Source organism: Saimiri boliviensis, chromosome 9 (assembly GCF_048565385.1).
Source record: "Saimiri boliviensis isolate mSaiBol1 chromosome 9, mSaiBol1.pri, whole genome shotgun sequence".
Lineage (NCBI taxonomy): Eukaryota > Metazoa > Chordata > Mammalia > Primates > Cebidae > Saimiri > Saimiri boliviensis.
Genome location: NC_133457.1, coordinates 47,056,068 through 47,082,611, shown reverse-complemented (window position 1 = coordinate 47,082,611; position 26,544 = coordinate 47,056,068). Strand labels below are relative to the sequence as shown.

Genomic DNA, 26,544 nt, shown 5'->3' with positions numbered 1-26,544 from the left:
TTCCCAGGTCCAAGTCCCGGGGGCTGCTCAGCCAAGAACAACTTGCAGAATGAACTAATGTACATTTCACCCCAAAGTCTTACCACATTTTCTGGCAGCTTGTGTCCAGGAAGATATTTTACATTTTCGTGGTCATTATTGATGATGTCTGTCAGTTTTCTGCCGTTAACTGTTTCTTCAAAGACCCACATCTTGACTGTGGAGGCAAACTTCTGAAGTTTCTTGACATTATTACCAATTATTTTTGCAACAGCTGAACCCCTACAAAACCGTGGAAAAGAAAAAAGTCCAGTCACTTGGGCAGAAGAGAAAAAGCATGCTATTAAAATTCAGAAGATTTGTGTTTTGATTCGGATTCAAACACTGAGCTTACTCCTGATGTGATGTGTATCAGCCCCAAGCCATTTCAAACAGTTGTTTTCACGTGGAATACCACTGCCTGTGACTGGGGAAGTGACTGAATCGGGTCTAAGTTCAAAAAGCACTACCCCTGGAAACTTGCAAGACTCAACCTATCGACAGCATCATAGGCAGAAGAGAAATCTACCCGAAAGCATGAAAATGACCCTAGAAGGTCTTCAAAGGACATTGAGATGTAGCTATGGTAAAATAAACTGTGTCTTGATGAACTGCAACAGACGCAAGGCAGAATCGCAAAGGAAAGACAAGAACCTGAGTGGATGCCAGGAGAGGAGCCGGGGGAGAGCACGGGGCCCAGCTGCCAAACAGTTTGCGGCCCCTCCTCCCCACGACCAAGCTGGCCTCTGGCCCTCAAGCTCCTTTTCTCTGCATCTCGATCCAGCAAACATGCTCTAGTGACGGCTCAGTCTCCCATAGGCTTTCCTACAAGGGACGAGAATGACCCTGGCTTGTGAATATCCGTCTTCCTGACAGCAGCGCGGGTCTGCCTGTGGTCGCTGCAGCAGAGGGGGTCGGACCAGGCACCTGTGTCCATCTCACAGGCGCCGTTGATGGAGCCAGGGTGGGCACTTGATCTTCGCTGAGCCTGTCAGCTTCCCCCTCTGGACTTTCAACTGAGAAAAAGCTTGTTTCTTAGATGACTTCCTGGTGTGAGGAGCAAATGAGAGAATGCAGCAAAGAGCATCTTGCAAATTCAAGTGTTAGCGCGTTTGTGACTTTTTCTCACAATTACTCTCAAGACAGTTTGATGAGATGGAGTAGCGGGTGATAACAAAAGGTGGGGCAGCCAAGCTGATGCCGAACATGTTGGAGACATTTATCTTCATCCCCTGATGAATCTGTTATTCTAACCCAATGATTCATCTCAGCATATAAACCTATGTGCTCTAACTACCACAAAAATTCAAATAATTCTAACAGATTCTAAGAGATTCTTATCATCCTTTTCCTGAGATAGAATGGATAGACTAAATAAATGGTTCTCAACTTTGGCTGCGCACGAGTTACCTGGGAGATTTAAAAGTCCTGAATCCCAGACCATACCCCAGGCCAATGACACCGGCACTTCTGCGGTGGGAACAGGCATCTGTACTTTTTAAAGCTCCCTGGTGACTTGATGTGCAGCCAGGGCTGAGAGCCACTGCTCTGTGCAATGAATGATTAGAATTCCAGTATCCTCCTCTCTCACAAAAGAATAGCTGTAGATATCAAGGCTATGCAGCTGTACCTGTGCAATTCTTATTCTATGCCAGCAGAACAAGTTATTAGATAAATACCCATTAATCCAATTCTCCTACTGACGCTTTGTAGAAAGGAGGCCAGGAATCTCCCATCATCACTACCACCTCTATTCTAATCTTGGAAACAGCTGCTCACGTACTCACAGGGAGATAAAGGCTGTGGTTCACAGTGTTCCCTGGCATCAAGTAACTTTCACAAGGTCACAGAGAGCAAGTGTGGCTCTGGGGGACTGAGCATCAACTGACGGTGGGCTGTGAGACATCAGGAATCTAAGTCTGGTAAACCAAGTGGAAAAATAAACCAGAACCAGGAATCCCTCCCTGTGATTACTGGAATACACTTGTTTTCCCCTTTACAGCTGCCTTTTGGGGAAGCCAAACATTTGCAACCAGAGGCAAACCTGTAGTATCTGCTGCAATGAGTTGGGAATATTTATTTATTTATTTATTTAAACAGGATCTCACTTTGTCACCCAGGCTGGAGTGCAGTGCTATGATCACAATTCACTGCAGCCTCGACCCCCGCCCCCCACCCCTCGGCTCAGGTGCTTCTTCCACCTCATCCTCCTGAGTAGCTGGGACTGCTGGCACGTGCCACCACGCCTGGCTAGCGTTAGGAAAATTTAGGCAAACATTGGGACTGTTAAGAACTAGGCCCTCCAGACCATGTCTGTACGTCCTGTGGGATTCAATGGGGCTTAAAGTGACAGGATAAAAATTAATAAGGGAAATTTCAGTTATTTTACTCTTGAGGGGTCAAGACCTCATTCTGCCTCATTCCTGGTTTCATCAATACATTCCATTCACTCATTTATCTCAGTCATCAAATATTTACTGAACACCTACTATGCATAATGCATTGGGCCAGATGCTGGTGATACAGCAGGGGAAAGGCAATGTGTTCTTTGCTCTCAAAAGCTCACCGCCCACTCAGAGAGATGAACAGCTAGAAGTCATTCCCGATGCTGCGTGTGATAAGAGGTGGAGGAAAGCAGAAGCAGCTGTGGTTAGAAGGGTACACTGCAGTGGACTGCAACACAGAGGACTTACCTGCAATCCATGTGATCCGTGACAAGTCTCCCAGCCCCAACCTTCTATTGAGAGAATCGTAACAGACAGCCCCACCCAGGGTGCAGGGAGAAGACACCGGGATGGTAGGAAAACCAAACCCCCACTGAGAAGCAATGCAGGCTTCGCAAATCAGGGCTGGGAAGAGCAGATGCAACAGTGCTTTCCACCCAGTACTCAGCTAACCGTAGACACGTGAGTGAGCCCAACCAGGCCAAGAACCACCCAACTGACCCACAGACTCATAAGCAATCATACATGCTTGTTATTTTAAGCAGCTGAGTCTAGGGGAGAGTGGGCTGCTGATGGATGCATAAATACAGCATCTTTGACACAACTAGAGGTAACTCCAAGTAATTCTTGGCCAAGCTGCTGGATTTGCCACCCAGGGATTGGCAATGTGGTGGGTGGGACTGGGGGCTGGGGTAGGTGTTCAGTGTTGAAGGAAGGACTGTGGAATTACGTTCATAGATGGAGAGAAACAAAACAATCCTAGTACCTTAAGGCCTGTTTTGTTCTCTCTATATAATTTATACAATAATTTTTGTTTGGTAAGGGTGGCAGGGACTCAAGAGGAGGAGGACCAGGCCTTAAAACACTATATTTCATTTCGTTTTAACCCCTTTAGTATACTCTCTCTGTTTGTTTGAGACAGGGTCCTGCTGTGTTCCCCAGACTGGAGTGCACTAGTGCAATCACCGCTTACTGTAGCTTTGACCTCCTAGGCTCAAAGGAATCGTCCTTCCTTGCCTCTCGAGCAGCTGAACTACAGGTGTATGCCACCAAGCCCAGCTAATTAAAAGAAAAATTTGTAGAGACAGAATCTATGTTGCCCAGGCTAGTCTTGAACTCCTGGGCTCAAGCGATCCTCCCACCTCAGCCTCCCAAAGTGCTAGGATTGCAGGCATGAGTCACTGCGCCCGGCCCAATCTCCAGGTTGAACTCAACATTTTCTCTGTTGTCCGCTTTTATCTGTCTAGTTTATAAACACTCAAAAAGTATAACCTTCACCTAAAACTCCTTTGTGCTTCTGGAATAGTACTAGACGCATTCGTCCCAAGTGTTACCTCTTCTGACCAATGTGAAGGAGCAGCTTCATTTTGCTCGTGGATCAAACAGAGCAAGAAAAGCGTGCTGGAGGAGCCGGAGGGTTTCGAAGGGACCAGAGTCTACTTATAAGTGACATACCCTGTTCTGAAGAAGTGTGACTGGCCAGCAGAAGGCCAGTCCAAAAACATGCACCGATACATCAGAACTGAGTTTAAAATAAAAGTACTGACTACAGTCCACAAAGGTGGTTTGCATGTGAACAGGTCATAGCTGGGGTCCTGTGGCCACGCTGCTGGCACTCTCTGTGTCCCAGCTGGTTTCTGTGCCCCTACACAAGCATAGGCACAGGCGTCTGTCTCTCTGTCTGTCTGTCCGTCTTTCTGTCTCTCTCTCTCTCTCTCTCTCTCTCCCGCATATCTATGTCTATCTACCTACTTACCTATTTTTCACCTCCTGCATATCTGTCTGTCTGTCTTTTAACTCCTGCATTTTGAGAATCGAGGGCACAGGCCTCCACATGGCTGGGTCAAGGGCATGAGCAGCCACCTCCACACCTGGCTCAGCTCATCCAGCTATGAAAGGATGGCAGGTAAAGTTCCTTGCATGTCTATGATCAAATCCAGTGCTTCCCAAAGTGAGAAGTGGGTACCAGGGATACACATGAAAGCAAATGACACTGAATCACTCATGCTCTTTTCAGCTCTCATGGTCCTGAGCGAGTGCAGAATGTCTCACTGCAGTGCCATTAAGTGGCTACCATCTCTCTGGCATGTGCTAATTTCCGTTCTTCACAAACTTTGAAGAGGCCTCGGACTCTGAGCCTTGGCAGGTATTAATATCTGGCAAGAATTTTATAACACTGCCTTGTTTTCGTTCTGCTGGGTTTTGTTGTTGTTACTGTCTACTTGTGATATTTACTATAGTGATATGAAGTTGTCTTTTAAAGTAAATATTTAGGCTGGACAGAGTAGCTTCCACCTGTAATCTCAGCACACTGGGAAGCTGAGAAGGGAGCATTTCTGGAGCCCAAGAGTTTGAGACCAGCTTGGGGAACATAGTGAGATCCTGTCTCTACAAGAAATAAAAAATTAGCTGGGCGCGGTGGCTGTACCTGGAGTCCTAGTTACTCAGGGGGCTGAAGCGAGAGGATCAGTTGAGCTCAGGAGGTCAAGCCTGCACTGAGCCATGATCATGCCACCACATTTCAGCCTGGGTGATGGCGCACAACCCTGTCTCCAAAAAATAAATAAATAAGCTTTTGAAGAAAAAATAGCAAACAAATAATACTACAGATACGAAGCAGTTAGAGCCAAAGTCATAAGGGTGCTGCCTGCGTGATGCATTTAACCCTACTCAAACTCTTCATCTTGCAGATTAAGACGCATGAGACTTCATCTTGCAGATTAAGACGCATGCGATTCACCTCGCATCCTACAACCAGGTATGGTCCCCGGCTGGGTCTTACCTGGGGAGGAGGTTGAGGAGCCTTCCAGGCAGAAGGAAGGCCCCTGGAGCAAATGCCAATAACTAGCTAAGGCAGAACTTGGAGGACTCGGGTCTACTGATGGCCAGTCCTAGGTCTTTACATAGATGTATAAAATTCCATTACCCATGAAATCATGAATTATCTTAAGTCTTAGGCCTTAAAATAGACACGAATTCACAAGTCCTGTAATGCCATGCAAATGAAATTTAAAAAGAACTTGAGTAGATGGGTACTTGATATAAGATCTCATTTAATATTTATTACAGCTCACAAGAGAGGTGCACATTATTCCCATTTTGCAAATGAGGAAACTGAGGCCCAAAGAGCATAAATGAATTACCTAAGTCATGCTTCCATCTACAGTCAGCAGCTCAAACCTAAATCAGAGTGTCCCCAAAGCCTGCACTTCTTGCTAATTTATATTTGCCCTGGTGTAGGTTAGAATCTTCTATTGAAAATATTTATTGAGCACCCATTAATTTCGGACACGATGCTGGGTGCAGGGGATGCAAGGGAAGAAAAGCAGACAAGTCCCCATCCTCATGGAGCTTGGAGAGTGGTAAACGGAGATTGATGTTGTTTCAACAAGCACACAAAATACTTCTGTACCACAGCGACCAAAGTGGTCAAACAGGCAACACAGCGACACCTAGCGACGATGTCAGGGAAGGGTGGGAGAAAGCGTAGCCAGGGCGGGGCTCCGAGAGGCTTAGTGGGCCTTACCTGGGGAGGAGACTGGGTACCTTCCAGGCAGCAGGAAGGCCCCTGGGACAAAGCTCAGTCACAGCAGGTGGCAGGCTGTGATCAAGAATAGGCACAGATTTTATCTAGAACCAACACGTCTAGGGAGGAGGGAAAAGGAGGGAGAGGAAAGAGGTTAAGGGAAGGAGAGAAGAAGAGACAGTACAAGAGAAGTGGAGAGGATGGGAAGACCAAGAGAGGAGAGAGAGGAGGGAGGGAAGGTGGAGAAGACAGAGAGAGGAGGGAGGGAAGGTGGAGAAGACAGCATGGTGGGGGCAGGAGGCAAGGAAGGGACAGGGTAGGCAAAACCAGCACTGATTTGGTGCCTACCAGGTGTCGGGCACTATTCCAAATACCTTACCCATATTATCCCTTTTAAGCGTTCTGCTCTACTGCCCCAACTTGGCAATACCCCCTCCCTCACCCCCGCCACCACCCCTACCTAACCCTTTGGCATTCACTCTGTCCAGAGCCTTCTCACCTCTTTCTAAAATGGTGTAGTATTTAATTAGGCTGGGAATGTACTACTTCAGCCAAGGAATGGCCACCTGGTTTTAAATAAAAGTAAAAATTTCAGGACCCCTAAATTGATTATGCCGAGTGGGAAGTCAGGCCTTGAAGAGTGGGAAGTCAGGCCTTGAAGACTGGATTACGTATAACTTGCGCACTTGCAATTCTGCTTCACTTTCTTCCCCACTGTTCTCAACTTCCTCATCATAAATACCGCTCTAATCACTGATCTTTGTTGTAGATTAACTGCCTCCTTTGTTGTCTGTATCTAACTCAGTCCAAGACTGCAGATGGTTAGTTACATCTGCAGTGTGGAATGTTAAATACACCTCGCCCACCATTCCAAAAGACCACCTTGACTAATCAGATCATTGTAATCACGCATTACGCCTTACAGAGGAGCATGCTGAAATGCTGTTAAACTTCTCTGAACTTTATCTGTCTGAACAATCTCACATTTCTACACTTCGGAATACTGACTTCTGTTTTTGGAATCTGTGCTTTCTGGGTAGGCTCATTTTTAACCTTTGCACTTAATCAAACTCTCTTTAAACTAGATTCTGACATTTTTTATTATTTTAGATTGATACTATCAAGTCGGACCTAAACCTGACAGAATGTCTTTGAGGCCAGAAAGGACCCTACAGTCTATCTTTCTTGTTATGATGAGGAAGCTGAGGTCCAGGAAGAACTGTCAGCTAGATTCTCCACATTCCAAGCCCCCATCTCTTCCAGAGCTGCCCCAGGCTGGTTCTGTGGACAAGAGGGTGGTCCTTCATGGTTTAAACAACATGGACTTTTTCACTCATAAAAGCAACACAAGAAAAAATAATTATGAATAATCTCGCCACCCAGGGAGAACCACTGTTAACATTTTATGTAATTCTTTGCAGTCAAAGGGCTTTTAAAGAACAATCAAACGCCACAGTATTAGATGCAAATGTAAAAATGAAGCATTTTAAAAATAGATTCAACTTAGTGAATGTTTATTTCATCTCTACCTAGGGAAGCTTTCTAAACTTAAAATCAAAGAAAGAAGCCACAGAGGAAAAAAGATCAATATGAACAACTTCACTTAAAAGGGAAAGACTGAGAAGGCTTTCTATCAAAATTCAGACTGCACAGGAAAATGCTTATGACAGAATGTCACATTTAACAAAAAACAGGTTGTAAAATTGTACATACCATATGATTGCAAGTGTGCAATTAATAAACAATGCCACCTCAGATCCACTTAGATGGCTACTATCAAAAACACAGAAAATAATAAGTGTTGATAGGATGCAGAGAAATCAGGACCCTTGTTATTATACTGTTGGTAGAACTGTAAAATACTGCAGCCACTGTGGAAAACCAAATGCGGTTCCTCAAAAAATTAAAAATAGAGGTAACATATGATCAAGCAATTCTGTTTCTGGGTGAATACCCAAATAACTGAAAGCAGAGTCTCAAAGAGGCATTTGTACACCCATGTTCACAGCAGCAGTATTCACAATTGTCAAAAGGTAGATGCAACCGAAGTGTCCATCAGCTGATGAATGAACAAGCAAACATACAATGGGACATTATCCAGCCTTAAAAAAGAAATTCTAACACAGGTTACAACATGGATGAAGCTTGAGGACACTATATTAATTGAAATAAGCCAGACACAGAAGGATAAATAATGTAGAATTCTGCTTACATGAAGTACCTAGAGTAGTCAAATTCGTAGAGACAGAAAGCAGAAAGTGTGATTTCCAGGGGCTGGGGAAAGAGTGGATTGAGGAACTGTTGCTTAATGAATACAGAGTTTCAGATTTGCGAGATGAATTCTGGAGATCAAATTCTTTTCAACATTTTTACTGCTTTCAATACAAACAAGGTGAATATTCTTTTTTTTTTTTTTTGAGACGGAGTTTTGCTCTTGTTACCCAGGCTGGAGTGCAATGGCGCGATCTCGGCTCACCGCAACCTCCGCCTCCTGGGTTCAGGCAATTCTCCTGCCTCAGCCTCCTGAGTAGCTGGGATTACAGGCACGTGCCACCATGCCCAGCTAATTTTTTTGTATTTTTAGTAGAGACGGGGTTTCACTATGTTGATTAGGATGGTCTCAATCTCTTGACCTCGTGATCCACCCGCCTCGGCCTCCCAAAGTGCTGGGATTACAGGCTTGAGCCACCGCGCCCGGCCTAAGGTGAATATTCTTAACTCTGCTACACTGTATGCTTAAAAAATGGTTAAGACGATAAATTTTATGTTATGTGTGTTTTGTCACAATTAAAAAAAAACCCCAACACATTTAAAAATGATTGCAAGAAAACACAGAAGAACTAGCATAAGACCCAGCCTATGGTCAGATCCTATTAAAAGTGTAGTTTGTAGACCAGCAGGGAAAACATCCCTGGGAACTTGTTGGAAATGCTGAACCTCAGGCCCCACCCCAGACCTGCTGAATCAGAATCTGCTCTGTAACACAATCCCCAAGAGATTCACACGCATGTTGAAACTGATGTGCTGATATAGTAGATGCACAAGAAACATTTGTTGCATGAATACATCACATTCTTGTTGGTAAGGTTACAAGCAAATGTTATCGTGTTCTTCATACTTGCCTATCTTTTCCAAGTTTTCCCAAATAGACATGTATTATTTTGTTTTTTATTCTGATTATAAATCATTCCCATTTAGATATTTTAACAGACCCCAAATCCAAAGCAGACAAGTTTCAGCAAGTCCCAAGGCCTGTTAGCCAACCAGAAAATAGAAACTATGGAGGTAACTGAAACCCACAGATGTCCCCGAAGTCTCATTTTAGTTGATACTTATTTCAATATGTTTTCCGAGCAGCCAAGTATGAGCAGTTTGGGACAGACCACACCTCCATCAGCCTGTTGCAAAATGGCTACCCATGACTGGGCCAGCTGTGCTATCAACCCCACATACCCTGGGAACAATGTTCATCTGAGTGAGTGAAGGAATGGTCAGTGATGAATTCAGATCAGAATCAAAGACACAGGTAGCAGGAGAACCTACCTGGGCACTCAGGAGAACACCCACAGGGTCCTGGAGAACGCCTCAGTCACAGTCTCAAATTGCCTTTAAAGACTACCGTTCTTAAGCAAGGATGGCAGAGAACCAAACTGTCCATGGTGCTTCAAACAAGCATATTCTACATCCTAGCCCAAACCTTTTAGATAAACGCATTCTGCAGGCCCATCCATGGATAATGGAAAGAACCGTGTAGTGCACATTCTGACAGCCACGTGGCATGTGGTCTCTGTTGACAGAATAACTGAAGACTATACACGCCTGCCCTCATTCCTGGATAATGAGAACCACTGAAAACCACCTGCAAACATCCACCAGAGTCTCAATGATGCAAAATGTCAGCTTTCAAACCTGAGCCCCACACTAGACATGCTAGGTAATCCAGAACAAACCAACCGCCTTTCTGCTCATCTTTCTAGGCCCTCTACAGCTGGAATGTCACTCTCCATCTTCTTTGCTTACTACAAAGTGAAATATGCAGTAAGAAATCATGACTAAACTATTTCTCGTGTATTGTTAATAGTTCTGGCTTCTACCAACATATACACAGAGGGTTGAGTTTAAGGCTATTCACTGCAGAACTCTTAGAATATCCATCAAGAGGAAACTGATTAAACAAAAGCATATCTACACCCAGGAATATTATACAAGGATAAAAAACAATGAAGACGTTCTTTTTTTTTTGAGGCAGAGTTTCGCTCTTGTTACCCAGGCTGGAGTGCAATGGCGCGATCTCGGCTCACCGCAACCTCTGCCTCCTGGGTTCAGGCAATTCTCCTGCCTCAGCCTGCCGAGTAGCTGGGATTACAGGCACGTGCCACCATGCCCAGCTAATTTTTTGTATTTTTAGTACAGATGGGGTTTCACCATGTTGACCAGGATGGTCTCGATCTCTCGACCTCCTGATCCACCCGCCTCGGCCTCCCAAAGTGCTGGGATTACAGGCGTGAGCCACCGCGCCTGGCCGAAGATGTTCTTTATGTAGAGATATGGAAAGGGCTTCAAGACAGAGTTAAATGAAAAAGCAAGGAGAAAATTAGGATGTAGAGCCCCGCTGCATATGTAGCTACACATCGTGTTTCCATTTTAATTAGTTAACATTTAAATTTAGTCCCAAGAGCCACAAGTGGGCAGGAAGGCAGAGAACTTCAACCGCTCCACTGCATCGTATCTGTGTAACTTTGAACACATTACGTAACTTCTGTAAGCTCAGACTCATTATAGAGTAAGGACAATGACAATATAGTACCTCATACTGTGAGGATTAAAAGAGGTAACACATAAAGTGCTTAAGGGGTCAACAGGGCCAGTCCTTTCTACTGAATCTAACATTTGTGCAGCTGTGGGCCAAAGCCGAGCATGAGCTGGCTGTGCCAGGCAAGGCCTCACAGATGGGTTCTCCTTTGGTAGAAGTAATTAGTCCAAGTTGTAGTACATTTAAATGTGAGTAGTGGTAAAATTGGTAGTAGTAAATCAGTCCAAGCTAGATGCTGTCAGTCCCCACCCCAATCCCTACCCCAGCTTTCTATCATAGGTCACAGCACCCTTTCCTGCCAAAGCTACTCTCCTCCCCAGAACCCTTCTTAACACAAAACTCTAGGCAGCCACCATCAATCAACTAGAGTCAGCGCTTGAGATGAAATCTAATTGCCATCATTGCTGGTCCTGGTTGTGCAGATCAGAATCATGTTACTTAAACAGAGTTCAGTTTACCAGGTTACCATAAGATTTATTGTTTAAAATAAGATCCTTTTGAGAATGCTCTGAAATTAGACTGGGACAAGTATAAACCACAGTCCAAGGCAAATGTGAATGCATGGTCACTTAATTATATGTGATAATGCAAATTTATCCATAATAATTTCTAACATTTATATAACATTTTACAGTTGTCAAAGTATTTGCACATGCAGAATCGCAGCAGACAACCCACACAGTGGAGAACCATGGAGCAGAGTCTATAAAAGGCACTTCTCATCACTAGGTGGATCCGCTCAAGAAACTCAAAGTTATAAAAGTTCAACCTGGCTGGGCGCAGTGGCTCATGCCTGTAATCCCAGCACTTTGGGAGGCCGAGGTGGGTGGATCATGAGGTCAAGAGATCAAGACCATCCTGGTCAATATGGTGAAACCCCATCTCGACTAAAAATACAAAAAAGTAGCTGGGCATGGTGGGGCGTGCCTGTAATCCCAGCTACTCAGGAGGCTGAGGCAGGAGAATTGCCTGAACCCAGGAGGCGGAGGTTGCGGTGAGCCGAGATCGCGCCATTGCACTCCAGCCTGGGTAACAAGAGCGAAACTCCGTCTCAAAAAAGAAAAAAAAAAAAAAAAAAAAGCTCAACCTGGCTGGGCGCAGTGGCTCATGCCTGTGATCCCAGCACTTTGGGAGGCCGAGGTGGGCAGATCACAAGGTGAGGAGATCAAGACCATTCTGGCTAACATGGTGAAATTCCATCTCTACTAAAAATATAAAATATTAGCTAGGCGTGGTGGCACACACCTGTAGTCCCAGCTACTTGGTAGGCTGAGGCAGGAGAATCACATGAACCTGGGAGGTGGAGGTTGCAATGATCCGAGATAGTGTCACTGCACTCCAGCCTGGGTGACAGACTCCATCTCAAAAAAAAAAAAAAAAAGTTCAACCTACACTAAAAGGGGTTTAGAAGCTTGAAGCCATTTCCATCAAAGTGAGGTAGCTACATGAATTACTGATTTCATCTTGGGAATATTTCCGTCCAGATAGCCAGTGTTAGGGCTATCGGGTTAGAGGTCTCCTCCAGGACTGGAGAAACACAAATTCTTTGGTTCTTGATTGCCTATGACCTATGAAAACCACTTCCTTTCTTCAGCACTGGAAAAACCAGGTAGAGAAAATTCAAACACTGAGGATACAGTTTTCTCAAGACATACATGTACATCCGCAGAACCACTCTGACTGTAATGATAAGGAGAACCTGTTTTACTACCTAGGACAGTGTTTCTCAAACTGAAGATTATGCAAGTACAAAATAAATACAAGGAGAAAAGATCACAGTTAGTCACCCACAGCAACACTTGCTACTGTGAAACATTTGTCTCTGGTTGAATATGAAGTATCTTCCATCATCATTTAAAACTGTATGCCAGTTAGTTGCAAGTCAAAAAATTTAAAGCCACAGATTTAGGAAACTATGAATCTCCTGAACCCATGGACTAGAAAAGCATGTGGCCTCATTTGTGCTACAGCTCCAAGAGTGCCTACTAAGCTCACGAAGGTTTGCCTTCTCTTACTCTTGTTAGAACCCAACCACCACATGGAGACGCCTGAGCTAGCCTGCTGAAGGATGAGAGACATGTGGGCTGGTCACTCCTGTCATGCTGGCTGAAGCCTGCCCACTGCCAGACGTGAAGGAGGACCGAGAGTCCCAGCCAGGCTGGGTGCAGTGGCCCATGTCTGTAATCCCAATACTTTGGGAGGCCAAGGCAGGAGGACCGCTTGAGCCCAGGTGTTCAAAATTAGCCTGGGCAACAAGTGAGACCTCACCTCTATGAAGAAATTTGAAAATAGCCAGGCATGGTGGTGTGCACCTCTAGTCCCAGCTCCTTGAAAAGCTAAGGTGGAAGGACTGCTTCGAGCCTGGGACGCTGAGGCTACAATGAGTTGTGATCACACCACTGCATTCCAGCGCGGATGACAGAGTGAGACTCGCAAAGGGCAACAACAACAAAAAGGTGGGGTGGGAGTGTCCAACCGACCCACCAGCCAACCACAGCCATATGAGTGAGCCCAGGCTAGATGAGCAGAAAATCTGCCCAGGTTAGTCAGCCCAAATCGCTGAACCCCAGAATCAGGAGCTAATACATGATTCCTGTCTGAAGCCACTAAAGCTTGCGGATAGACTGGTAGGCAGCAAGAGATGACTGAGTCAGTTCTCTTCCAGCTGCGGAAGAGACTGAACCTCAAAGCAGAATAACTACAAAGTGTCACCGGCATAGCCTCACGGGAGCCCAGTTCACTTCTGGCACAATGAGCTTAGTTCCTGACATCACCAAGTTGGGGAAGAGGAAAGGAAAATGAGAAGGGTGACGCAGATGGTGAGGACCCCAGAAACCACTGTCTACCTGCAACCACTGAGAGACTTGGGGATGCTACTTGGCCCGCCAGAGACAAGATTTAGGAGACATGTAACTTTTCTATCCGAAGGGACATGACTTAGATTCTGAGTAGGCTCACCCAGGTGCTGCTCTGGGATTAATAGGTAAAAGTTGGAGGTGAGAGATCTTTAGCTTAGATTTTTCTAAGATTTTTCTTCATTTACAAAGAAGAAAAAAAAGTAAGATTTTCCTAACAATCTGCTAATTAATTTTAAGATCAATTGCCTTGAAAACAGTAAACTATAATCATCTGTCACACAGGAGAAGGGATGACTACTTTGGTCGGAAACTGAGTAAGATGATTTTTAAGGCCTTGTTTCTATTTTATTTCTCAGAAGGGGAATATAAAATTGGACTTTTGTTTAGGAGGATATTCAACATTTTTATGAAAATGGTATTTGTCCTCATGTAAAGTATGCTTCACACTGAAAATGGTAAGAATTTACAGAAACGTGCTCTTTGGGGTTACAAGGATCTGGGTGTCTAGTCCACTTTATTAACTGTTAACCTAAGCAAATTTTCTCTAAATCTTAGTCACGTCATCTAACATGGGGATGATAATAGTACCCTACAGGCCTGTTACACTGTTTAAATAAATAACACAGAAAATGATCAATTATTGTACTTATCCCTCCTAAGGGAGAGAAGGACGTGGAATGGAAGAATGATGGAAGACATGAGGGTTAAGAAATGAAAGGTGAAGATAAGAAATCAAGCGCTCAACTCATTCCTAGAACAGTAGTCATTATTATATTATTATTATTTTTTGAAGAAATGCCAAATGGAATGGAGCAACTGCTCTGTTACATTTTAAATTATGTTTCTTTTCCTCTATTTGTTTTGAGTTGGACTCACTCTTGTCGCCTAGGCTGGAGTGCAAAGGCACCGTCTTGGCTCACTGCAACCTTGGCCTCCTGGGCTCAAGGGATTCTCCTGCCTTAGCATCCCAAGTGGGTGGGACTACAGGTGCATGCCTTCATGCCCAGCTAATTTTTGTATTTTTTCTAGAAATAGGGTCTCACTATGTTGTTTAGGCTGGTCTCAAACTCCTAGGTTCAAGCAATCCACCTGCCTCAGCCTCCCAAAGTGTTGGGATTACAGGTATGAGCCGCTGTGCCTGGCCATAATTTTTATTTTATTTATATTTTATTAAATTTCTAAATTTTTTAAATTCAGAGACAGGGTCTTGCTATGTTTCTCAGGCTTCACTCAAACTATGGGGCTCAAATGATTCTTCCACCTCAGCCTCCCAAAGTGTTGAGATTACAGGCATGAGCCACTGCACCCGGCCACACTCATGATTTGTATACTGAGCAGGTAGGGGAGATGAAGGAAGCAGGTGATTAAATATTACTTTTAAAAAAACTATACAAACTTTCTCATCTTAGTCCACGAGAGAACTCTGATCCTCTTTCCAGTTCAACTCCAGTCCACCCTATCAACTCGCACTCCAACTTCCAAGGCAGAAGTGTGTCTGAGCGACTGTCCTCAGGGAAGGATTATTTCTGACTATAAAGGAGCTAACTTATAGTCACTCAAATTGTCTCTGAGCTCTCTGTGTGGTGAGCATCACAACGGAAACTGAGTAGCACAGACAAAAGGGAGCCCAGGGCGGACGAACAGCCAGGATCCTGCACCCAACTAAAAAAAAAAAAAAAAAAAGACAGAGTCACAGGTCCAGCTTCGGTCATCAGTGCAAAGTGGGCCAAAGCTCTCCCTGACCTTCAGTCTCAGAGAAAACGTCAGGCTGTGGGGTGATGTGAAAACAAGGGCAAGAGACAGGCAACTCCCAAGGACTCTCCTCCAGCTGCCTATCAGCCACTCTGCTCGTCTCCTGCCTTCTCCCCCATCTTGTTTCTCTACCCCTTGGCCAAACCCCAACCCGGTCCATTTTGTGACTTAATGACAGCTCTGATCCAGGATGATGAAACTAATAACAGCAACTGTCATTTATTTCGTGCCAGTCACCATGCACTCTCCCAGAACATTTCACTTAATCCTCACCATAATCCCAGAGAGCAGGTACCAATATATGATTCTTAGAGAGAAGCACTTTCCCAAGGCCTCAGAGCCGCCAAGTGGGGGACCCAGGCAGAAACCTAGGCAGTCAGATTCCCAAGCTCTTTCTTATACTACTGCACTACCCCGCCTCCAAAGGAAATTTAGGATGTGTTTCTGGACGTATGCTTCCTATCGCAGGGGTTTGCCTATAAATACAGTACTGAAGTTTTAACTCTAGAACTGTATTTTGAACTGTCTGGGTGATCTACCCAAGGTGCTGGTTAACAGAAAGAAACTTTGGGCCAGGCATGGTGGCTTATGCCTATCGAGTACCAGCTCTGCCAGACAGACCCCCATCCAGGTGGCGCTGAAGAAGATGAGAAGCAGACACCCAGATAAAACGGAAAAGCCGGTCTACCCAGAGGGCCAGCAGCCTTCCGAACTCATAGCCTCAGGGCTGACGGCATTCCAGGCTGAAGGCCCCAAGCAGATTCTGATCCACGTATTTATTCTCTCTGAACAGGTGATTAACAAACAGGTATTCTGTATTTTCTCATAACACAAAAACCTACCAAGTAGGCAGCTACTATCTGCTTACCACTGATTACAAACAAGCCGAAAGGTATTCTTCACGAGGGAGCTATGGGGGCAGGGTCAGCTATCTCAAAGAATTGTTTTATCTGGTATATGATATTTATACATTGTCCTGCCACTTTGGAATACCGCAAGTAGTTTTCTACTTGGGGGAGGCAGTCAACTAGGTTTTCCTTGCCATCATTCTTCCTAGCAAACAATATATTCTAACATACGCTCAGTATTCATCGGTATTCATAAACTTACCATTTCTCAACATCTATATTCATAAACGTAACATTTCTCCACATCTGCCTGTAATCCCAGCACTTTGGAAGGCCGCGGCAGGCAGACCACTTGATGCCAGGAGTTCAAGACCAGCCTGGCCAACATGGCAAAACCCTGTCTTTACTAAAAATACAAAAATTACCCAGGAGTGGTGGTGCCCGCCTGTAATCCCAGCTACTCAGGAGGGTGAGGCATGAGAATCGCTTGAACCCAGGAGATGGAGGTTGCACTGAGCTAAGATGGCACCACTGCACTCCAGCCTGGGTGACAGAGCTGACTCTTATCTCAACAACAATAACAAAAAAAAAAAAAAAAAAAAAAGAAAGAAAAGAAAAGAAAAGAAAAAAAGAAAGAAAAGAAACTCTGTTTCATCTTTGAAGGAATCTAAAAAGCTTTTATTGTTTTTCCAAGTCAAAGTCAAAGGCCAGGAAAAGTCATGCAGGTTAGGAAGTCCCTCCCCGCACCCGAGGCAGTGGGCAGCGCAGCAAGGCTCAGCTGGATGCCTGAGGGCCCCTCCTCTGGCCTCCTCCCTCTGATCTGTACAGAGAAAATGAGGTTCACCAAAGGACAGGACAAGGGCATGTTATACAACACATTTACTTTCCTGCCCAGGTTCTTCCTGGCTGAAGCTCTCTGGCAAGCCAGCTAGATTTAATATTCTGGTAACTGTATTGCAACTGATGACAGGTGACTTAGGAGAGGCTCTCCATGTGACAGTTCTGGCTACCTTTTAGCTATGAGCTTATATGTGACAAATACCATTATTTACACAAGCAGGCTAAACTGCCTTAAAGTTCCAAGTATAAATATTGCTTAAGCAACTTGACATTCCTGAGGTAAGAACCAAATCTGGAAGTGTAGGTCTACCTCTTGGTGATCCATATTAAAATTGGCAAAAGGCTGAAGTTCCTTAAGAAAAAAAAAATCTCATTCTCAGGAGACATGATTAAGCAAGTCTAGTTTCAGTGTTAATTCTGACACGGGTAGTTTTTGGACCACACTTTAAAAAACAAAATTTAAGGCTGGGGTGATGGCTCACGCACGTAATCCTAGCACTTTGGGAGGCCGAGGTGGGTGGCTCACCTGAGGTCAGGAGTTTGAGACGAGCCTGGCCAACATGGTGAAACTCCGTCTCTACTAAAACTACAAATAAGATTAGCCTGGTGTGGTGGCAAGGTGCCTGTAATCCCCGCTACTTGGGAGACTGAGGCAGGAGAATCTCTTGAACCCGGGAGGTGGAGGCTGCAGTGAGCCGAGATGGCACCATTGTACTCCAGCCTGGGCAACAAGAGTAAGACTCTGTCTCAAAAAAAATAAAAATAAAAATAAATAAATAAAAGGAAAGAAAAGAAAAGAAACACAATTTAAAATGTAACCGAGCAGTTACTCCATTCCACTTGGCATTTCCTTTGGTCTTACTTTCCACCCCTTACTGATCTTGTTCCTGAAGGGAAGTTGTTCAAGGGCAGGGACCGTGTCTGCATCCCTGGTTAGACCATAGTATCTATACCGGGCAACACTCAAACGTCTAGTGACAAGCGCTGAACACCCCTCTGGGGCTTCTCCATGTAATTTTCAATTCCTGAGTTTCTGAATCCCTCTGGAGAGGTCGTGATCCTCTCTCTAGGACTGGAGTATCTCTGTACCCAAGGCAGTGGCAGAGAAGCCAACCACTGTTCCCGTCTGATCCCATAGTTAATGAAGCCAGGCAGCCGGCCCGAACCATTTCTCAATTGCTCTGCTTCAGTGTCACTGGCCAAGTTCTTCTCCATTTCCCCGGGCTGGAGTGGGCCAAGGAAACAGTCAAGTACATCAGAACGAAGCAGCCAAGGGCAGGCAGCCAAATCCTGGCAGAGGGGGCAGGAGGTTCACCTCACTGCTCTTGCTGCAGGCCCAGATCCAGCATGGCAGAGCTGTGCTACTTGTAAATTAGGAAGAGGGGCTGTTATCTGTGGAATGTCACAAAATAGAAAACTAATGTTAAAAAATCATCCGCTAAATGGGTGCTTTTCGAATGGCATGGCCAATAGGGAAGCTGGTATTGCATTCAAGTCATCTTGAGATTAAAACTGGCAAAGCCGAGCAGCAGCAAGGTACCAACTCCATTAAATGTTGTGTAGAACATTGTTGTTGACTGAAAAATGCAGCTCACAGAAAAGTAAGCAATACCCTAGTATCTGTAGGGTAGACGGGGAAAGGAATGTATGTAAGCATTCACTTGCATGGACTTCCTCCAGAAAGGACAGAGGAAATTAATAACGCTGGTTTTCCTCCAGGAGGTATTCAGGGGGAATAAACGTGGATGGGAGATGTTTCACTGTTTTTGGGCACTCTTTGGGTTTTGTTTTGTTTTGTTTTGTTGAGACGGAGTCTTGCTCTGTTGCCAGGCTGGAGTGCAGTGGCGCAATCTCAGCTCCCTGCAACCTCTGCCTCCAGAGTTCAAGCGATTCTCCTCCCTCAGCCTCCTGAGTAGTTGAGATTACAGGCAGGTACCATCATGCCCAGCTAATTTGTGTATTTTTAGTAGAGACAGGGTTTTGCCATGTTGACCAGGATGGTCTTGAACTCTTGACCTTGTGATCTGCCCATCTCAGACTCCCAAAGTGCTGGGATTACAGGCATGAGCCATTGTGCCTGGACTGTTGTTGTTGTTGTTGTTGTTTTTAATTTTTAATTTTGTTTTGTTCTTTTGAGACAGGGTTTCACTCCCTTCACACAGACTACAGTGCAATGGTGGATCTGATTTTGGCTCACTGCAACCTCTGCCTCCCAGGCTTAGGTGATTCTCCTGCCTTAGCCCTCCAAGGAACTGGGACCACAGGCATGTGCCACCATGCCCAACTAATATTTTTATTTTTTGTAGAGGTGGGGTTTTGCCATGTGGCCCAGGCTGGTCTCAGACTCCTAGGCCCACCTCAGCCTCCCAGAGTTCTGGGATTACAGGTGTAAGCCACTGTACCTGGCCTTGGTTGTTAATGTGAATGTGTTATTCAATCAAATATGATTATGGTTTTAAAAATTAGTTTTCAGGCTGGGCGCAGTGTCTCACACCTGTAATCTCAGCTACTCAGGTGGATGAGGCACAAGAATCGCTTGGCTCAGGAAGGTGCAGTTTACAGTGAGGCAAGATCACGCCACTGCACTCCAGCCTGGGCAACTAAGTCTTGGTATTGACTTGGCATATGCCAGGCACTAGGGTAGATGCCATTCTCAAACGCTGGAGACAGATAATCAAATAAATCCTTATAATACCATGATACAGGCCAGCAATAGAGGGATAGACAGAGGCCACTGGCCTTGCTGGGATGGAAAAGTGAAGCACCAGGTAAGGTTTCTTCCAATAAGTACTTTCTAAGCCAAGTCGTGAAAGAGCAAAACTAAAACCAACTACCCAGGACCAACTGCTGCAGCACTTCTGATGCCTGTCACACCACAGAAAAACCGGTGACCAGGAACACTGAAAGGGCGTCATCACTCTTAACTATTGTCCACCAGTCCCTCCAATGTGGCGAAAGAGTGTACAGCAATGAAAACAGGCTTGGAAACACCAAGCCTTTGCTTCCTTTCCCCTTCACACCCCCACGTCTATATTCACCCACGACGTATGTTTGATTAAGGGTACTAGAAGAACTGACATTTCTAAAGTGCTTTACAAAATGTTTAAGTCAAATAAGGCCCCAAGGGGACCAACGCTTCGCAAACACCTCAGCAAGGAAGAATTCTCAACGCCTCAGGGGGCGCGGCCTGTTGAAACTTGGATTTTCTTCCTGATACGACGCGCCTAAGATAGTGGACCTATCAGAAGCGGGGGCGAGACAGGCACCTTGAAGGACAGAGCCTGCCCCGCCCGTGACCTGGGCAGCAAGAGCCCTTTAGCCTTCTCCGCCTCGGTTTCATCAACACCGAAACTGTAGTAAGAATGCTCGAGCCTCTTCCAATTCCTTGACCCAGGAGATCCCCCGTGGAGAACGGAGTGCGCCCTCAGGATGTCGTGCAAAACACCCGGGCGTGGCGAGCAGGTGGCTTCGGTGCGCTCAGTAACGAGGGCGCAGACAGGTGCCCGCGTGTGCTGGCTGCCCTCTCTCCGCGCTGTACCCCGCGCGCAGGCGGGCCCAGCGCCTCCCGAACGAGTGCCCCGGTGCGGCCTCCTCGGGCGCGCGGTGTCCAGCCCCGCAGCGAGGTCGCCCACCCCGCCTCCCTGCGCGCAGCGCCCGGTGCCCACGCCGCGGCACGGGGCGCGCAGCCCTCTCCGCCCCGGAGAGGCGCTTCCTGGAGGCGGAGCCCCCGCCTCCAACCCGCCGCCGCTCACCAGTTCCCCGAGCCCACGATGCACACTTTCAGGGGCGCCGCTGCCATGGCCAGGCCGAATGTAGCCGCCCGGACCGCGCTTCCCTGGCCAGTTGCCCACCTTCGCCTGCTCAGCCTTGCCCGCAGCGGCTGGGGCCGGCCCCGCCCCGTGCGCCTCTCCGCCAATGGTCGCGGCCACCCCTGCCCGGCGCCGGGGGCCACAGCTGACAGCCGGGCAGGACCCGCTCCGCCACTCCCAAGAACCACTGCGCACGCCTGGCCCTAGCCGGCCTCCCAGCCCGGCTCCGGCGCCGCCCCACCCTGCCCGAGGCACGTCGGGACATGTAGTCCTCACTCCCCCGGCGCAGCGACCCTGGACAGCTGCTCCCGCCGCGCCACGTGCAGGCCAGGGCCACTGAGCAGCGACTCGCGCCCCTGGTTCCCGGTGGAGGCTGCACTCTATCCTCACGGGTGGAGCAGACCCGACCAGCTCGTCGTGGTGCTCCCTACACGCTTGTTCCCTACGCGGGAAGAGCTGCCACACTGCCATTTGGAGCAGAGAGAGGCTCCTAGGTTGACTCTCAAGCCGACCAGACTTGGGCCAAAGCTCGAAGTGCCCACCGTGCCTTGTCATCCTCTGCCTCATTTGCACAAACAAGACTCTGCCTGGCACCTCTGAACTTCTTAGTGAACTTGGATCTTCAGAGGGCTTTGGAATTTGGCTGGACAGTACCTGCATTTCAAGGATGACACCTTTTCTAGTTAGTCAAGATAGAAACTTGGCCAGGTGGGGTGGCTCATGCCTGTAATCCCAGCACTTTTGCAGTCCAAGGCAGGAAGATCGCTTGAGCCCAGGAGTTTGAGACCAGCCTGGGCAATATAATGAAATCCCTTACCCCGACATCCTCACCTCCCACCCCACCCCCGACCCCTGCACAAAAAGTTTAAAAATTAGCCAAGCATGATAGCACACACCTGTAGTCCTAGCTACTCAGGAGGCTGAGGCGGGAGAACTGTATATGCCAGGAGGTTGAGGCTGCAGTGAGCCATGACAGGGCCACTGCACTCCAGAATGAGGGACAGTGAGACCCTGTCTCAACAAAAAATAAATACCTAAAAATAAAGGGAAAAAATGTAAACAATAACAACTTGCACTAAGTGGGTGTCACCCTCGCACACTTACTTGGCAGGAATTGCCTGACCACTGTCTTCGTCCAGGGCCTGACTCACACTTGCTTGTGGTTTGTTTGCATTTGTGATTAACACACTGCTCTCCTCCTTCTTGACAAATAGAACCTCAGTTTGTTCATTCTGAGCATCAGTCTCTGCCAGGCGCTGTGCTAGACACTGTCAGAGTAGGACAAAGGGGTTCTGAAACTCTGCTGCATATTAGAGTCATCAGGGCTTTAAAAAATCCCCATGCCCAGGCTCCACTGCAGACCAGTTACATCAGAATGTCCCAGCGTGGCATGCAGGCATCAGAATATGTATTTATTTATATTTTTTTAGACAGTCTCACTCTGTTGCCCAGGCTGGAGTGGAATTTTTTAAAGTTCAAGAGGTGATTGCAAAAGGAAACCACGAATGAGAACCAAAACACTAAAATATCAGTGGATTCTGGCTAAAGAAACAAATACTCTAGTCCCTACAAAAATACCTGTTAGTTTGGTGCTCAGAGAAGTAACTGTTATTTTTGCTTTGTTCTCTACATTGTGTGAAATATGTATTTGTGTTACTTATGGTATTTACTTAAGGAAATACTTAAAGGGAGTAGGTGAGCCAGAGGAGTCTTTCCATCCTTCCACCAATGGTTTGTTCGCAATTGTTTGCACGAATGCAAAGATACATGCAGGGATAATGGGAAAGATGGGGTAGTTAAGCTTTATTAATCTGTATTTGTGTAACAAAACGCATTTGTCAAATTGAATAGTGAAGTCATGTACTTGGGTAATATACATACACTGCAAATATTTATGTTATCTAACTGGACTAGGGTCCCTTCACCTGGAACGGTAAGGCCAAACACCCTATGCCGATTCAAAGAAATAAGTAAACAAAGCAGAAGGGAAAGTTCTCTACAGTCGAATGTCAACCCATGAATATGGAGAAATTATGGGTCTAGACAATCATCAATGGATGCTAACAGTAGTGACGGAAGTTTGATGTGGGACAGGATATTTACTTATCATCAAAGCCTCCACACAAATTGTTTACAAAGGATAAAACAGTAACTTTAGAGAAAACTGGCTGACACCATCTTAACCATGTGGTCAAAGTCATCACCAGTGATGGGACAAACTGACATATGCATGTCCTTCTTTTTTTTTTTTTGTTTTGAGACAGAGTTTCGCTTTTGTTGCCCAGGCTGGAGTGCAGTGGCATGATCTCAGCTCACCGCAACCTCTGCCTCCAGGGTTCAAGTGATTCTCCTGTCTTGGCCTCCCAAATAGCTTGGAATACAGTCACGTGTCACCACGCCCAGCTAATATTTTTGTATTTAATAAAGATGAGGTTTCACCATGTTAGGCTGGTTGCAAACTCCTGATTTCAGGTGATCCCCCCGCCTCGTTCTCCCAAAGTGCTGGAGCTCCCAAAGGGCATGCTCCACCTAGCTTGGCCCAAACTGGCACATGCATCCTCTTTAACTAAAATGAGAAGAAGGTATTTGCTTCATACTGGTGTGTTAGACATTTATTTTAAAATTAGGACTTAAGGATTTTACAGATTAAAATATTTCTAATTTTTTTGATGTCTGACAGAGAATTGTCAATTTTTTCCAAGTAAGGACGTAAGCTATTGCCATATCCTATTACCATTTTACTTCATCTTATTTTATTTAATTCATCTTATTAATCTTAATTAACTTATCTTTTGAATAATTAATGCATCCATATGGTTTAAAACCCATATTCTTTTTTTTTTTTTTTTGAGGCAGAGTTTTCGCTCTTGTTACCCAGGCTGGAGTGCAATGGCGCGATCTCGGCTCACTGCAACCTCCGCCTCCTGGGTTCAGGCAATTCTCCTGCCTCAGCCTCCTGAGTAGCTGGGATTACAGGCACGTGCCACCATGCCCAGCTAATTTTTGTATTTTTAGTAGAGACGGGGTTTCACCATGTTGACCAGGATGGTCTCGATCTCTCAACCTCGTGATCCACCCGCCTCGGCCTCCCAAAGTGCTGGGATTACAGGCTTGAGCCACCGGGCCCGGCTGAAACCCATATTCTTAAAAGGAATTTCACTGTGTACCCAAAAGTCTTAAAGAAGTACGCAATGAAATTCCTTTCTTTTCCAGCAGACACTCAATCCCTCCTTTGAAGAAACGCTTGTTCTCAATTCAAATTTCTCTGTGTATCCTTCCAAGAATATTCCACACGTATACAAATACATTTTTTCTTTCCTCTTTCTTTTTTTGTTTTTGGGAAAGAGTTTTGCTCTGTTGTCCTGGCTGGAGTGCAGAGGCACAAGCAGGCTCACGGCAGCCTTGACCTCCTAGGCTCAAGCAATTGATCCTCTCACCTCATCCTTCCAAGTAGCTAAGACTAAAGGAATGAGCCACTACACCTGGCTAATTTTTTAAAGTTTTTGTGGAGATGGAAGTTGACCATGTTGCCCAGGCTGGTCTTGAACTCCTGGGCTCAAGAGATCCTCCCGCCTCAGCCTTTCAGAGTGCTAGGATTACAGGCGTGAACCACTGCACCTGGCTCCTCTCGTTTTTAATTAGTATACTATGCACATTTTTCTGCTACTTGCTTTTTGACTTAATGTCATTTCGTGTTAAAAATGTCAGTCAACGTTAAAGAAGTATGCACATAGGCCGGGCGCGGTGGCTCATGCCTGTTATCCCAGCACTTTGGGAGGCCAAGGTGGGCGGATCTCTAGGTCAGGAGATCAAGACCATCCTGGCTAACATGGCGAAACTCCATCTCTACTAAAAATACAAAAAATTAGCCGGGCGTGGTGGCACATGCCTATAATCCCAGCTACTCAGGAGGCTGAGGGAGGAGAATCACTTGAACCCAGGAGGTAGAGGCTGCAGTGAGCTGAGATCACACCACTGCACTCCAGCTTGGGAGCAAGACCCCATCTCAAAAAATAAAATAAAATGCAATAAAAAGGATGCACACAATAAAAACTTAAAATTAAAAAAAAAAAAAACAACAACTTTGCTTTTGGGAAAACACTCCACAAAAGTCTTTACTTTTCTTATTTCTTTGTGACACTAAAAACTTTTTTACAGACCGATATTGGTTAGATTTATTCCTGTAATTCCAAGCAAAACATACACTTGGGCCACCAAAGAGAAACATTTTATCTATTCTGCCTTACCCCACATATGTCACAACTTTATTTCCTCATTACACACCATACAATCTGTGATGGTGACGTTTGTTCTTGTTATAGCTGGTTTCAAATGCAATTACCCATCTTCAATATTGTTATTGACAGTCCAGTGATAAATTACAGACTTTTGGCAGAAGAAAACAAAGCCTCTGGAAACTTATATTGGCTTTTATCTCACTTCCTTGGGGAATAGAGACATAATGGATAAAAGGCAGATTCGGCTGCTTGAAAGAAGCAGATAGAGCCCTGGACACTTAGCAGTAGCAGGTGTCAATTGTAATCTGTTCACATCAAAGTTTATTACATTAGCCAAGAGGTCTGTGTACCAAGTTTTCTCCAGCAACCGCACGTTTTCACCAGTTCCTTAAATTGGGACTGTGTGAAAACTTGCTGCTTCTTTTACAAGCCACAATTCCATAATCCACTTTTGGTTTAGAAGCCAGCTCTTAGCCCAGCATTGTGTATTATTCTAGATTATGTCTGGGGTGTCAGCCAGCTTGGATCATTTGGAGAACTTGGAAGTTTTAAAGATGGATTTACCGGACTTAGCACTGTAACTGACCAGAGACAGGCATTTATCTATTCAGAGTTTTTGCCTGATTAAAAGTCAAATATTAACCTGAACTTGCGTGTTTTTTTGTTTGTTTGTTTGTTTGTTTGTTTCAGATGGAGTCTCTCTCTGTTGCCCAGGCTGGAATGTAGTGGCACAATCTCAACTCACTGCAACCTCTGACTCCTGGGTAGGAGTGATTCTCCTGTCTCAGCCTCCCGAGTAGCTGGGATTACAAGCATGCGTCACCATGTCCAGCTAATTTTTGTATTTTTAGTAGAGATAGGGTTCCACCATGTTGGCCAGGCTGGTCTCAAACTCCTGACCTCAAGCGATCCACCCACCTTGGCCCCCCAGAGTGCTGGGATTGCAGGCATGAGCCACAGCGCCCAGTCTGAACTTGGCTTTTACTTTGTCTTTGTTTATTGAACACATAGTTACTGAACTCCTACTAGGTGCCAGGAGCTAAGGACACACAATATTGAAGAAAACAAAGTCCTGCTTTCGTGGAACTTAGTATAGAAGAGAGGCTAGATAAAAACAAGTATCTTCAAAAGTATCCACTCTTATGTTCCTCTGATGTGAGATAAGAGATGCCAGAACAGATAAGAGGGGCAGCAACCTGGACCCAAGGTGTCAGGTAAAACTTTCTAGATGTCTGAATTGAAGGATGAGTAGGAATTAAGTGTGGCAGGGGAAGAGTGTTGAAAGCAGAGAGAACAGACTGGGTGAAAGTTAGGAGGCAAAACAAAAATAGTCATCCGTTCTTTCGAGAAACTGAAAATTCAATAAATTGGAGGATAATTCAAGAGATAAAGACAGAT

At 45.6% G+C, this 26,544-nt stretch overlaps 1 protein-coding gene across 6 annotated transcripts in view; it reads right to left on the bottom strand.

Annotated features, from left to right (window-relative positions):
* Nucleotides 1–21,099, bottom strand: part of GPD1L (glycerol-3-phosphate dehydrogenase 1 like) — a 67,622-nt gene extending 46,523 nt beyond the window's left edge. The window contains exons 1-2 of one of the 6 annotated variants that reach the window (XM_074405787.1): nt 20,951–21,099; nt 84–261 (exon numbers count right to left, since the gene is read on the bottom strand). In XM_074405787.1, coding sequence (XP_074261888.1) covers nt 84–191 — 108 coding nt within the window. In that variant the 5' untranslated portion in view covers nt 192–261; nt 20,951–21,099. The other 5 variants (XM_074405788.1, XM_074405784.1, XM_074405786.1 and 2 more) reach the window with 5 other exon arrangements.
* Between the last annotated feature and the right edge of the window lie 5,445 nt (nt 21,100–26,544).